General features: G+C 46.2%; 1 protein-coding gene across 1 annotated transcript in view; it reads left to right on the plus strand.

Annotated features, from left to right (window-relative positions):
* LOC139405421 (coiled-coil and C2 domain-containing protein 1A-like) overlaps positions 1 to 13,321 on the plus strand; it is a 32,427-nt gene extending 19,106 nt beyond the window's left edge. The window contains exons 22-27 of the mRNA XM_071147745.1: positions 414 to 569; positions 4,459 to 4,596; positions 4,752 to 4,878; positions 5,849 to 5,925; positions 6,007 to 6,054; positions 12,903 to 13,321. Coding sequence (XP_071003846.1) covers positions 414 to 569; positions 4,459 to 4,596; positions 4,752 to 4,878; positions 5,849 to 5,925; positions 6,007 to 6,054; positions 12,903 to 12,935 — 579 coding nt within the window. The 3' untranslated portion in view covers positions 12,936 to 13,321. The remainder of the gene's footprint in view (positions 1 to 413; positions 570 to 4,458; positions 4,597 to 4,751; positions 4,879 to 5,848; positions 5,926 to 6,006; positions 6,055 to 12,902) is intronic.
* The last annotated feature ends 455 nt before the right edge of the window (positions 13,322 to 13,776 follow it).

Here is a 13,776-nt window from a genome sequence, read left to right on the forward strand (position 1 = left end):
CACACACACACACACACACACACACACACACAGAGATACTGTACACGCGCACACACACACACACAGATAATGTACACACACACACACACACACACAGATACTGTACACACAGATACTGTACACACAGATACTGTACACACACACACACACACACAGATACTGTACACACACACACACACACACACACACACACACACACACACACACACACACACACACACACACACAGATACTGTACACACACACACACGTTTTCACTTAGACATGCTCATACATCTCTCTGTCTGCCTGCCTGTCTGTCTCTGTCTCTCTGTCTGCCTGCCTGTCTGTCTCTCTGTCTCTGTCTCTCCCCCTCTGTCTCTCTGTCTGCCTGTCTCTCCCCTCTGTCTCTCTGTCTGTCTGTGTTGTGCAAGGTGTTAGATGGTCGTAAGGCTACGGGGGGTAAGCTGGAGGTGAGGGTGAAGATTCGGGAGCCGCTGGGAGGAGCACAGCTTCAGATCACCACAGAGAAATGGCTGGTCCTTGACCCTGTACCAATCACCACCCCCGACAGAGAGAGAGAACAACAGGTAAGGAGAGAGAGATGGCTGGTCCTCGACCCTGAACCAATCACCACCCCCGACAGAGAGCGAGAACAACAGGTAAGGAGAGAGAGAGATGGCTGGTCCTCGACCCTGTACCAATCACCACCCCCGACAGAGAGAGAGAACAACAGGTAAGGAGAGAGAGATGGCTGGTCCTCGACCCTGTACCAATCACCACCCCCGACAGAGAGATAGAACAACAGGTAAGGAGAGAGAGAGATGGCTGGTCCTCGACCCTGTACCAATCACCACCCCCGACAGAGAGAGAGAACAACAGGTAAGGAGAGAGAGAGATGGCTGGTCCTCGACCCTGAACCAATCACCACCCCCGACAGAGAGAGAGAACAACAGGTAAGGAGAGAGATGAGGGGGAGAGAGAGAGACCTACCTTTTGGACTGTTCAGGACTAGTAGGGGTATAATCTCTGTCAGAGTTAACATGTTATATTAATACCAGTCTCTATCAGAGTTAACATGTTATATTAATACCAGTCTCTATCAGAGTCAACATGTTATATTAATACCAGTCTAACTGAAGTCTCTATCAGAGTTAACATGTTATATTAATACCAGTCTCTATCAGAGTTAACATGTTATATTAATACCAGTCTAACTGAAGTCTCTATCAGAGTTAACATGTTATATTAATACCAGTCTCTATCAGAGTTAACATGTTATATTAATACCAGTCTCTATCAGAGTTAACATGTTATATTAATACCAGTCTCTATCAGAGTTAACATGTTATATTAATACCAGTCTCTGTCAGAGTTAACATGTTATATTAATACCAGTCTCTGTCAGAGTTAACATGTTATATTAATACCAGTCTCTATCAGAGTTAATATGTTATATTAATACCAGTCTCTATCAGAGTTAATATGTTATATTAATACCAGTCTCTATCAGAGTTAACATGTTATATTAATACCAGTCTCTATCAGAGTTAACATGTTATATTAATACCAGTCTCTGTCAGAGTTAACATGTTATATTAATACCAGTCTAACTGAAGTCTCTATCAGAGTTAACATGTTATATTAATACCAGTCTCTGTCAGAGTTAACATGTTATATTAATACCAGTCTCTATCAGAGTTAACATGTTATATTAATACCAGTCTCTATCAGAGTTAACATGCTATATTAATACCAGTCTCTATCAGAGTTAACATGTTATATTAATACCAGTCTCTATCAGAGTCAACATGTTATATTAATACCAGTCTAACTGAAGTCTCTATCAGAGTTAACATGTTATATTAATACCAGTCTCTGTCAGAGTTAATATGTTATATTAATACCAGTCTAACTGAAGTCTCTGTCAGAGTTAATATGTTATATTAATACCAGTCTCTGTCAGAGTTAACATGTTATATTAATACCAGTCTCTATCAGAGTTAACATGTTATATTAATACCAGTCTCTATCAGAGTTAACATGTTATATTAATACCAGTCTCTATCAGAGTTAATATGTTATATTAATACCAGTCTCTATCAGAGTTAACATGTTATATTAATACCAGTCTCTATCAGAGTTAACATGTTATATTAATACCAGTCTCTATCAGAGTTAACATGTTATATTAATACCAGTCTCTATCAGAGTTAATATGTTATATTAATACCAGTCTCTATCAGAGTTAACATGTTATATTAATACCAGTCTCTGTCAGAGTTAACATGTTATATTAATACCAGTCTCTGTCAGAGTTAACATGTTATATTAATACCAGTCTCTGTCAGAGTTAACATGTTATATTAATACCAGTCTCTATCAGAGTTAACATGTTATATTAATACCAGTCTCTATCAGAGTTAACATGTTATATTAATACCAGTCTAACTGAAGTCTCTATCAGAGTTAACATGTTATATTAATACCAGTCTCTATCAGAGTTAACATGTTATATTAATACCAGTCTCTATCAGAGTTAACATGTTATATTAATACCAGTCTCTGTCAGAGTTAATATGTTATATTAATACCAGTCTCTATCAGAGTTAACATGTTATATTAATACCAGTCTAACTGAAGTCTCTGTCAGAGTTAACATGTTATATTAATACCAGTCTCTATCAGAGTTAACATGTTATATTAATACCAGTCTAACTGAAGTCTCTATCAGAGTTAACATGTTATATTAATACCAGTCTCTGTCAGAGTTAACATGTTATATTAATACCAGTCTAACTGAAGTCTCTATCAGAGTTAACATGTTATATTAATACCAGTCTCTATCAGAGTTAATATGTTATATTAATACCAGTCTCTATCAGAGTTAACATGTTATATTAATACCAGTCTCTATCAGAGTTAACATGTTATATTAATACCAGTCTCTATCAGAGTTAACATGTTATATTAATACCAGTCTAACTGAAGTCTCTATCAGAGTTAACATGTTATATTAATACCAGTCTCTATCAGAGTTAATATGTTATATTAATACCAGTCTAACTGAAGTCTCTATCAGAGTTAACATGTTATATTAATACCAGTCTCTGTCAGAGTTAACATGTTATATTAATACCAGTCTAACTGAAGTCTCTATCAGAGTTAACATGTTATATTAATACCAGTCTCTATCAGAGTTAACATGTTATATTAATACCAGTCTCTATCAGAGTTAACATGTTATATTAATACCAGTCTCTGTCAGAGTTAATATGTTATATTAATACCAGTCTAACTGAAGTCTCTGTCAGAGTTAACATGTTATATTAATACCAGTCTCTATCAGAGTTAACATGTTATATTAATACCAGTCTCTGTCAGAGTTAACATGTTATATTAATACCAGTCTCTGTCAGAGTTAACATGTTATATTAATACCAGTCTCTATCAGAGTTAACATGTTATATTAATACCAGTCTAACTGAAGTCTCTATCAGAGTTAACATGTTATATTAATACCAGTCTCTATCAGAGTTAACATGTTATATTAATACCAGTCTCTATCAGAGTTAACATGTTATATTAATACCAGTCTCTGTCAGAGTTAATATGTTATATTAATACCAGTCTAACTGAAGTCTCTGTCAGAGTTAACATGTTATATTAATACCAGTCTCTATCAGAGTTAACATGTTATATTAATACCAGTCTAACTGAAGTCTCTATCAGAGTTAACATGTTATATGAATACCAGTCTCTGTCAGAGTTAACATGTTATATTAATACCAGTCTAACTGAAGTCTCTATCAGAGTTAACATGTTATATTAATACCAGTCTCTATCAGAGTTAATGTTATATTAATACCAGTCTCTGTCAGAGTTAACATGTTATATTAATACCAGTCTCTATCAGAGTTAACATGTTATATTAATACCAGTCTCTATCAGAGTTAACATGTTATATTAATACCAGTCTCTATCAGAGTTAACATGTTGTATTAATACCAGTCTAACTGAAGTCTCTATCAGAGTTAACATGTTATATTAATACCAGTCTCTGTCAGAGTTAACATGTTATATTAATACCAGTCTCTATCAGAGTTAACATGTTATATTAATACCAGTCTCTATCAGAGTTAATATGTTATATTAATACCAGTCTCTATCAGAGTTAACATGTTATATTAATACCAGTCTCTGTCAGAGTTAACATGTTATATTAATACCAGTCTCTGTCAGAGTTAACATGTTATATTAATACCAGTCTCTATCAGAGTTAACATGTTATATTAATACCAGTCTCTGTCAGAGTTAACATGTTATATTAATACCAGTCTAACTGAAGTCTCTATCAGAGTTAACATGTTATATTAATACCAGTCTCTATCAGAGTTAACATGTTATATTAATACCAGTCTCTGTCAGAGTTAACATGTTATATTAATGTCTAACTGAAGTCCCACCCCCCCCCCCCAGGGCCCCTCTCCTCGCTCCAAACCAAAGAGTGACAATGGGAGGAACAAGCCGTCTAACCAGTCCAGCCACTCCCCTGCCCAGTATAAACTCCACAGTTTCAGTCTACTGCACTACGATAAGGAGAGACTGGAGAGACAGGTGTGTTTTCATTCTCTCTTCTTCTCTATCTATCTTTCATTTTCCTCTCCTCGTCTCCGTGGGAACGTTTAATCTAGATCTGTTCAGAATTGGAGGTAGCCAGTCTATGCTGTGATTGGTCTAAGATGATGTCGATCACCCTGTGTGTCTGTCAGATTGGTGATTACAGGAAGAGTAGGCGGGATCCTCCGTCTGAACTGGTACAGCAACACAAGGAGGTCACACACAGGCTTCAGTGGCAGAAAGACCAGCTAGAAAGAGGCTCCCCTACTCTACTGTCAGGTAACACAGACACACACACACACACACACACACACAGACACACACACACACACAGGCTGCAGTGGTAGAAAGCCCAGCTAGAGAGAGGCTCTCCTACTAGAGAGAGGCTCCCCTACTCTACTGTCAGGTAACACACACACACACAGACACAGACGCACAGACACACACACACACACACACACACACACACACACACACAGGCTGCAGTGGCAGAAAGCCCAGCTAGAGAGAGGTTCAACATACTCCTCTATATATTTATCTCTGTCCCTCCCTCCATCCATCCCTCTCTCTATCTCCCTCCATCCATCCCTCTCTCTATCTCCCTCCATCCATCCCTCTCTCTATCTCCCTCAATCCATCTTTCTCTCTATCCCTCTCTCTATCTCCCTCCATCCATCTCTCTCTCTCCCTCAATCCATCCCTCTCTATCTCTTCCTCAATCCATCTCTCTCTCTCTCTCTCCCTCAATCCATCTCTCTCTCTCTATCCCTCTCTCTCTCCCTCAATCCATCTCTCTCTCTATCTCCCTCAATCCATCTCTCTCTCTCTCTCCCTCAATCCATCTCTCTCTCTCTATCCCTCTCTCTCTCTCCCTCAATCCATCTCTCTCTCTCTATCCCTCTCTCTATCTCCCTCCATCCATCTCTCTCTCTCCGTCAATCCATCCCTCTCTATCTCTTCCTCAATCCATCTCTCTCTCTCTCCCTCAATCCATCTCTCTCTCTCTATCCCTCTCTCTCTCCCTCAATCCATCTCTCTCTCTATCTCCCTCAATCCATCTCTCTCTCTCTATCCCTCTCTCTCTCTATCCCTCTCTCTCTCCCTCCATCCATCTCTCTCTCTCTCTATCCCTCTCTCTCTCTATCCCTCTCTCTCTCCCTCCATCCATCCGTCTCTCATCTCCCTCCCTCCATATCTCTCCCCCTCTCTCTCTCTCCCCCCCCCTCTCTCTCTCTCTGTCTCTCTGTAGAGTATGAGAGTATTTTGCAGCGTTTTGCCCAGGGACTTGCTGAGTCAGTGAAGAGGTTTTCCAGCCAAGGCAACAGGGTGAGCAAAGGGTCAGGGTTGTGTGTTTGTGTTACGGAGTGTTTGTCTGTGTGTAACGCGTCTGTCCCTCTGCCTATTCAGGATGCTGCTAAGGACGCTCTAGGACGGCTGAAGATGGTGGAGACTGAGGTAAACACTGTTATATACAGACAGTGTTAGGTACATCACCTCGTACACCGACATGGTCAGCTCCTACAGACAGTGTTAGGTACACCAACATGGTCTGCTCCTACAGACAGTGTTAGGTACACCGACATGGTCAGCTCCTACAGACAGTGTTAGGTACATCACCTCGTACACCAACATGGTCAGCTCCTACAGACAGTGTTAGGTACACCGACATGGTCTGCTCCTACAGACAGTGTTAGGTACACCGACATGGTCAGCTCCTACAGACAGTGTTAGGTACACCGACATGGTCAGCTCCTACAGACAGTGTTAGGTACATCACCTCGTACACCGACATGGTCAGCTCCTACAGACAGTGTTAGGTACACCAACATGGTCAGCTCCTACAGACAGTGTTGGGTACACCGACATGGTCAGCTCCTACAGACAGTGTTAGGTACATCACCTCGTACACCGATATGGTCAGCTCCTACAGACAGTGTTGGGTACACCGACATGGTCAGCTCCTACAGACAGTGTTGGGTACACCGACATGGTCAGCTCCTACAGACAGTGTTAGGTACATCACCTCGTACACCAACATGGTCAGCTCCTACAGACAGTGTTGGGTACACCGATATGGTCAGCTCCTACAGACAGTGTTGGGTACACCACCTCGTACACCAACATGGTCAGCTCCTACAGACAGTGTTAGGTACACCACCTCGTACACCGATATGGTCAGCTCCTACAGACAGTGTTAGGTACACCGACATGGTCAGCTCCTACAGACAGTGTTAGGTACACCGACATGGTCAGCTCCTACAGACAGTGTTGGGTACACCGACATGGTCAGCTCCTACAGACAGTGTTGGGTACACCGACATGGTCAGCTCCTACAGACAGTGTTGGGTACACCGACATGGTCAGCTCCTACAGACAGTGTTGGGTACACCGACATGGTCAGCTCCTACAGACAGTGTTGGGTACACCGACATGGTCAGCTCCTACAGACAGTGTTGGGTACACCAACATGGTCAGCTCCTACAGACAGTGTTAGGTACATCACCTCGTACACCGACATGGTCAGCTCCTACAGACAGTGTTGGGTACACCGACATGGTCAGCTCCTACAGACAGTGTTAGGTACACCAACATGGTCTGCTCCTACAGACAGTGTTAGGTACACCGACATGGTCAGCTCCTACAGACAGTGTTAGGTACATCACCTCGTACACCAACATGGTCAGCTCCTACAGACAGTGTTAGGTACACCGACATGGTCTGCTCCTACAGACAGTGTTAGGTACACCGACATGGTCAGCTCCTACAGACAGTGTTAGGTACACCGACATGGTCAGCTCCTACAGACAGTGTTAGGTACATCACCTCGTACACCGACATGGTCAGCTCCTACAGACAGTGTTAGGTACACCAACATGGTCAGCTCCTACAGACAGTGTTGGGTACACCGACATGGTCAGCTCCTACAGACAGTGTTAGGTACATCACCTCGTACACCGATATGGTCAGCTCCTACAGACAGTGTTGGGTACACCGACATGGTCAGCTCCTACAGACAGTGTTAGGTACACCAACTCGTACACCAACATGGTCAGCTCCTACAGACAGTGTTGGGTACACCGACATGGTCAGCTCCTACAGACAGTGTTGGGTACACCACCTCGTACACCAACATGGTCAGCTCCTACAGACAGTGTTGGGTACACCACCTCGTACACCGACATGGTCAGCTCCTACAGACAGTGTTGGGTACACCGACATGGTCAGCTCCTACAGACAGTGTTGGGTACACCGACATGGTCAGCTCCTACAGACAGTGTTAGGTACACCAACATGGTCTGCTCCTACAGACAGTGTTAGGTACACCGACATGGTCAGCTCCTACAGACAGTGTTAGGTACATCACCTCGTACACCAACATGGTCAGCTCCTACAGACAGTGTTAGGTACACCGACATGGTCTGCTCCTACAGACAGTGTTAGGTACACCGACATGGTCAGCTCCTACAGACAGTGTTAGGTACACCGACATGGTCAGCTCCTACAGACAGTGTTAGGTACATCACCTCGTACACCGACATGGTCAGCTCCTACAGACAGTGTTAGGTACACCAACATGGTCAGCTCCTACAGACAGTGTTGGGTACACCGACATGGTCAGCTCCTACAGACAGTGTTAGGTACATCACCTCGTACACCGATATGGTCAGCTCCTACAGACAGTGTTGGGTACACCGACATGGTCAGCTCCTACAGACAGTGTTAGGTACACCAACTCGTACACCAACATGGTCAGCTCCTACAGACAGTGTTCGGTACACCGACATGGTCAGCTCCTACAGACAGTGTTGGGTACACCACCTCGTACACCAACATGGTCAGCTCCTACAGACAGTGTTGGGTACACCACCTCGTACACCGACATGGTCAGCTCCTACAGACAGTGTTGGGTACACCGACATGGTCAGCTCCTACAGACAGTGTTGGGTACACCAACATGGTCAGCTCCTACAGACAGTGTTAGGTACACCACCTCGTACACCGACATGGTCAGCTCCTACAGACAGTGTTAGGTACACCACCTCGTACACCAACATGGTCAGCTCCTACAGACAGTGTTAGGTACACCGACATGGTCAGCTCCTACAGACAGTGTTAGGTACACCGACATGGTCAGCTCCTACAGACAGTGTTGGGTACACCGACATGGTCAGCTCCTACAGACAGTGTTGGGTACACCGACATGGTCAGCTCCTACAGACAGTGTTGGGTACACCAACATGGTCAGCTCCTACAGACAGTGTTAGGTACACCGACATGGTCAGCTCCTACAGACAGTGTTAGGTACACCGACATGGTCAGCTCCTACAGACAGTGTTAGGTACACCGACATGGTCAGCTCCTACAGACAGTGTTAGGTACACCGACATGGTCAGCTCCTACAGACAGTGTTAGGTACACCGACATGGTCAGCTCCTACAGACAGTGTTAGGTACATCACCTCGTACACCGACATGGTCAGCTCCTACAGACAGTGTTAGGTACACCGACATGGTCAGCTCCTACAGACAGTGTTAGGTACACCGACATGGTCAGCTCCTACAGACAGTGTTAGGTACACCGACATGGTCAGCTCCTACAGACAGTGTTGGGTACACCGACATGGTCAGCTCCTACAGACAGTGTTGGGTACACCGACATGGTCAGCTCCTACAGACAGTGTTGGGTACACCGACATGGTCAGCTCCTACAGACAGTGTTGGGTACACCGACATGGTCAGCTCCTACAGACAGTGTTAGGTACACCGACATGGTCAGCTCCTACAGACAGTGTTAGGTACACCGACATGGTCAGCTCCTACAGACAGTGTTAGGTACATCACCTCGTACACCAACATGGTCAGCTCCTACAGACAGTGTTAGGTACATCACCTCGTACACCAACATGGTCAGCTCCTACAGACAGTGTTAGGTACACCGACATGGTCTGCTCCTACAGACAGTGTTAGGTACACCGACATGGTCAGCTCCTACAGACCGTGTTAGGTACACCGACATGGTCAGCTCCTACAGACAGTGTTAGGTACACCGACATGGTCAGCTCCTACAGACAGTGTTAGGTACACCGACATGGTCAGCTCCTACAGACAGTGTTAGGTACACCGACATGGTCAGCTCCTACAGACAGTGTTAGGTACATCACCTCGTACACCGACATGGTCTGCTCCTACAGACAGTGTTAGGTACACCGACATGGTCTGCTCCTACAGACAGTGAGCCACCTGTCCAGGGCTTGCTATATAAAACAGGCAGACAGGCATCAAGGCATTCAGTTACTGTTCCATTGAACGTTACAATGGACAAAACTAGTGACCTAAGAGACTCTGAGTGTGGTTTGATCGTTGGTGCCAGGTACGCCGGATCCAGTGTCTCAGAAACGTCCCTCCTGGGCTTTTCACACACGACAGTGTCTAGCGTTTACAGAGAATGATGAGACAAACAAACAGCATCCAGTCAGTCGCAGTCCTGTGGGTTGAAACCGGAAGACTGGCGCAAGCTACCAGGCGGCCCACAAACAGGCAAATAACGGAGCAGAACGGCATCTCGGAAACACACAACTCGCCCCTCCTTGTTACTGATGGGCTTTTACAGCAGACGACCACAGCGGGTTCCACTCCTGTCTGATGGGCTTTTACAGCAGACGACCACAGCGGGTTCCACTCCTGTCTGATGGGCTTTTACAGCAGACGACCACAGCGGGTTCCACTCCTGTCTGATGGGCTTTTACAGCAGACGACCACAGCGGGTTCCACTCCCGTCTGATGGGCTTTTACAGCAGACGACCACAGCGGGTTCCACTCCTGTCTGATGGGCTTTTACAGCAGACGGCCACAGCGGGTTCCACTCCTGTCTGATGGGCTTTTACAGCAGACGACCACAGCGGGTTCCACTCCTGTCTGATGGGCTTTTACAGCAGACGACCACAGCGGGTTCCACTCCTGTCTGATGGGCTTTTACAGCAGACGACCACAGCGGGTTCCACTCCTGTCTGATGGGCTTTTACAGCAGACGACCACAGCGGGTTCCACTCCTGTCTGATGGGCTTTTACAGCAGACGACCACAGCGGGTTCCACTCCTGTCTGATGGGCTTTTACAGCAGACGACCACAGCGGGTTCCACTCCCGTCTGATGGGCTTTTACAGCAGACGACCACAGCGGGTTCCACTCCTGTCTGATGGGCTTTTACAGCAGACGACCACAGCGGGTTCCACTCCTGTCTGATGGGCTTTTACAGCAGACGACCACAGCGGGTTCCACTCCTGTCTGATGGGCTTTTACAGCAGACGACCACAGCGGGTTCCACTCCTGTCTGATGGGCTTTTACAGCAGACGACCACAGCGGGTTCCACTCCCGTCTGATGGGCTTTTACAGCAGACGACCACAGAGGGTTCCACTCCTGTCTGATGGGCTTTTACAGCAGACGACCACAGCGGGTTCCACTCCTGTCTGATGGGCTTTTACAGCAGACGACCACAGCGGGTTCCACTCCCGTCTGATGGGCTTTTACAGCAGACGACCACAGCGGGTTCCACTCCTGTCTGATGGGCTTTTACAGCAGACGACCACAGCGGGTTCCACTCCTGTCTGATGGGCTTTTACAGCAGACGACCACAGAGGGTTCCACTCCCGTCTGATGGGCTTTTACAGCAGACGACCACAGCGGGTTCCACTCCTGTCTGATGGGCTTTTACAGCAGACGACCACAGCGGGTTCCACTCCTGTCTGATGGGCTTTTACAGCAGACGACCACAGAGGGTTCCACTCCCGTCTGATGGGCTTTTACAGCAGACGACCACAGAGGGTTCCACTCCTGTCTGATGGGCTTTTACAGCAGACGACCACAGCGGGTTCCACTCCTGTCTGATGGGCTTTTACAGCAGACGACCACAGCGGGTTCCACTCCTGTCTGATGGGCTTTTACAGCAGACGACCACAGCGGGTTCCACTCCTGTCTGATGGGCTTTTACAGCAGACGACCACAGCGGGTTCCACTCCTGTCTGATGGGCTTTTACAGCAGACGACCACAGCGGGTTCCACTCCCGTCAGCTATACAGAAGAAGAAGCGTCCCCAGTGGGCAGGCCGTCACCAACTCTGAGGAGTGGAAGACATTGCCTGGTCCAAGGAATACAGGTTCCTGTTGCATCACGCTGATGTCAGAGTCAGGGTTTGGAGTAAACAGCAGGAGTCCATGGCCCCATCCTGCCTGGTGTCAACGGTACAGACTGGGGGTGGGGGTGTAATGGTGGGGGGAATGTCTTCCTGTCACACGTTAGCAACGATTCCACACCCCAAAGAATTTAGGATGTTCTGGCGGCAAAGGGGGGGGTCTGACCTGGTACTAGATGGATATACCTAATAATCTGTACATATGAGTGTATGTTTACACAGGCAGCCCAATTCTGATTTTTTGACCTTTTATTGGCAAAAGATCTGATCTGACTGGTCAAAATAAAAATACAAAAAATACCAATTAGTGTCAAAAGATCAGAACTGACTGCCTGTTTAAACAGCCTGTATCCATCGGACCACATCGTGTATACGAGCACCAGGTGATGTGTAATATCATTTAGTTTGAATTGTATCTGACACCTAACTAACCCTTGCCCTCTTCTCTCCCCATCTCCTTCTCTCCCTCACCTCCTCTTCTTTCCTTTCCTCCCTCACCTCCTTTCGTCTCTCACCTCTCCTTTCCTTCGTCACCTCCACTCCTTTCCTCACCTCCTCTCCTTTCCTTCCTATCCTCCCTCACCTCCACTCCTTTCCTTCCTCACCTCCACTCCTTTCCTCTCTCACCTCTCCTTTCCTTCCTTCCTCACCTCCTCTCCTATCCTCCCTCACCTCCTCTCCTTTATTTTCCTTCGTCACCTCCACTCCTTTCCTCTCTCACCTCTCCTTTCCTTCCTCACCCCCTCTCCTCTCCTTTCCTTTCCTTCCTCACCTCCACTCCTTTCCTCTCTCACCTCCCCTATCCTCCCTCACCTCACCTCCTTTCCTTCGTCACCTCCTCTCCTTTCCTCCCTCACCTCACCTCCTTTCCTCCCTCACCTCCTCTCCTTTCCCTTCCTTTCCTTCCTCACCTCCACTCCTTCCTTTCCTTCCTCACCTCCACTCCTTCCTTCCCTGCCTCACCTCTCCCTCTCTCTTTCTCTCACTCTCATCTCCACTCCTTCTCTCCCCGTCTCTTCTCACTCCCCTTCTCCTCTCTCTCCCCATCTCATTTTTTCCTCCTCTCCCCCTCTCTCTCTCTCTCTCTCTTTCTCTCTCTCTCTCCATTCGTCAGTTGGAATCTCTCAAGAGGAAACGCCTGGTCTGAGAAGAGGAGGACAGAGGGACTGGAGAGTTGGCTGGAGTACTGTTATGTTACTCACACACACACACACACATAGCCAATCACCTTCAACATCTTCCTGCCACTCCTCTGCTCCTCTCTGCCTCCTCCACTAATGCTCTTCCCTTTACTCTGTTCATTCATTCAATCAGTTAGGAAGAAGAACCCGTTTGAATAAAACAGGCCTCCCAAATGGCACCCTATTCCCTATATAGTGCACTACTTTAGACCTGGGCCCATAGGGACTTCCCATAGGGAATAGGGCACCATTGAGATACAGGGCAGAATGGGATGCTGTGGGATTGATAGTGACATGAAGACAGAATGCAGGGCAGGACAGAGAAAGACTTATTTGCACTTGAAAACAAAAACACTACCGACTATTACCAAAACCCTGCCGCCTTCACTATAGTCTTTAAAGTCCTTCAATGTCTCTCTCTCTCTCTCTCTCTGTTCAGAGTGGTGTGTGTAACTCCTGGTCTCCGCATTGTGTGTGTGCGTGTGTGTGTGTGTGTGTGTGTGTGTGTGTGTGTGTGTGTGTGTGTGTGTGCGATGTTAATGAGCTTAATCTAATCTGTCTGCTCCACTATTCCCAGATTACTGTAATATGACCCGTTTGGTGCCGTGTGATATGGGAACTACACGGAAACGGGAACTATATCCCATAATGAGGGATTAGCTAACACTGGTGTCGCCATGGAGACGTCTCATTCAGGGAAGTGAGGAGAGGAGGTACCCCAGGGGTTAAATTGAAGGGGACAGGATTAGAATTCATGTAGAACAGACCAGTAGCTGTAAAACCCACGGGATTATCTTTGAACTGGGA

The sequence above is a fragment of the Oncorhynchus clarkii genome, unplaced genomic scaffold (genome assembly GCF_045791955.1).
Source record: "Oncorhynchus clarkii lewisi isolate Uvic-CL-2024 unplaced genomic scaffold, UVic_Ocla_1.0 unplaced_contig_11936_pilon_pilon, whole genome shotgun sequence".
In the NCBI taxonomy this organism is placed as follows: domain Eukaryota; kingdom Metazoa; phylum Chordata; class Actinopteri; order Salmoniformes; family Salmonidae; genus Oncorhynchus; species Oncorhynchus clarkii.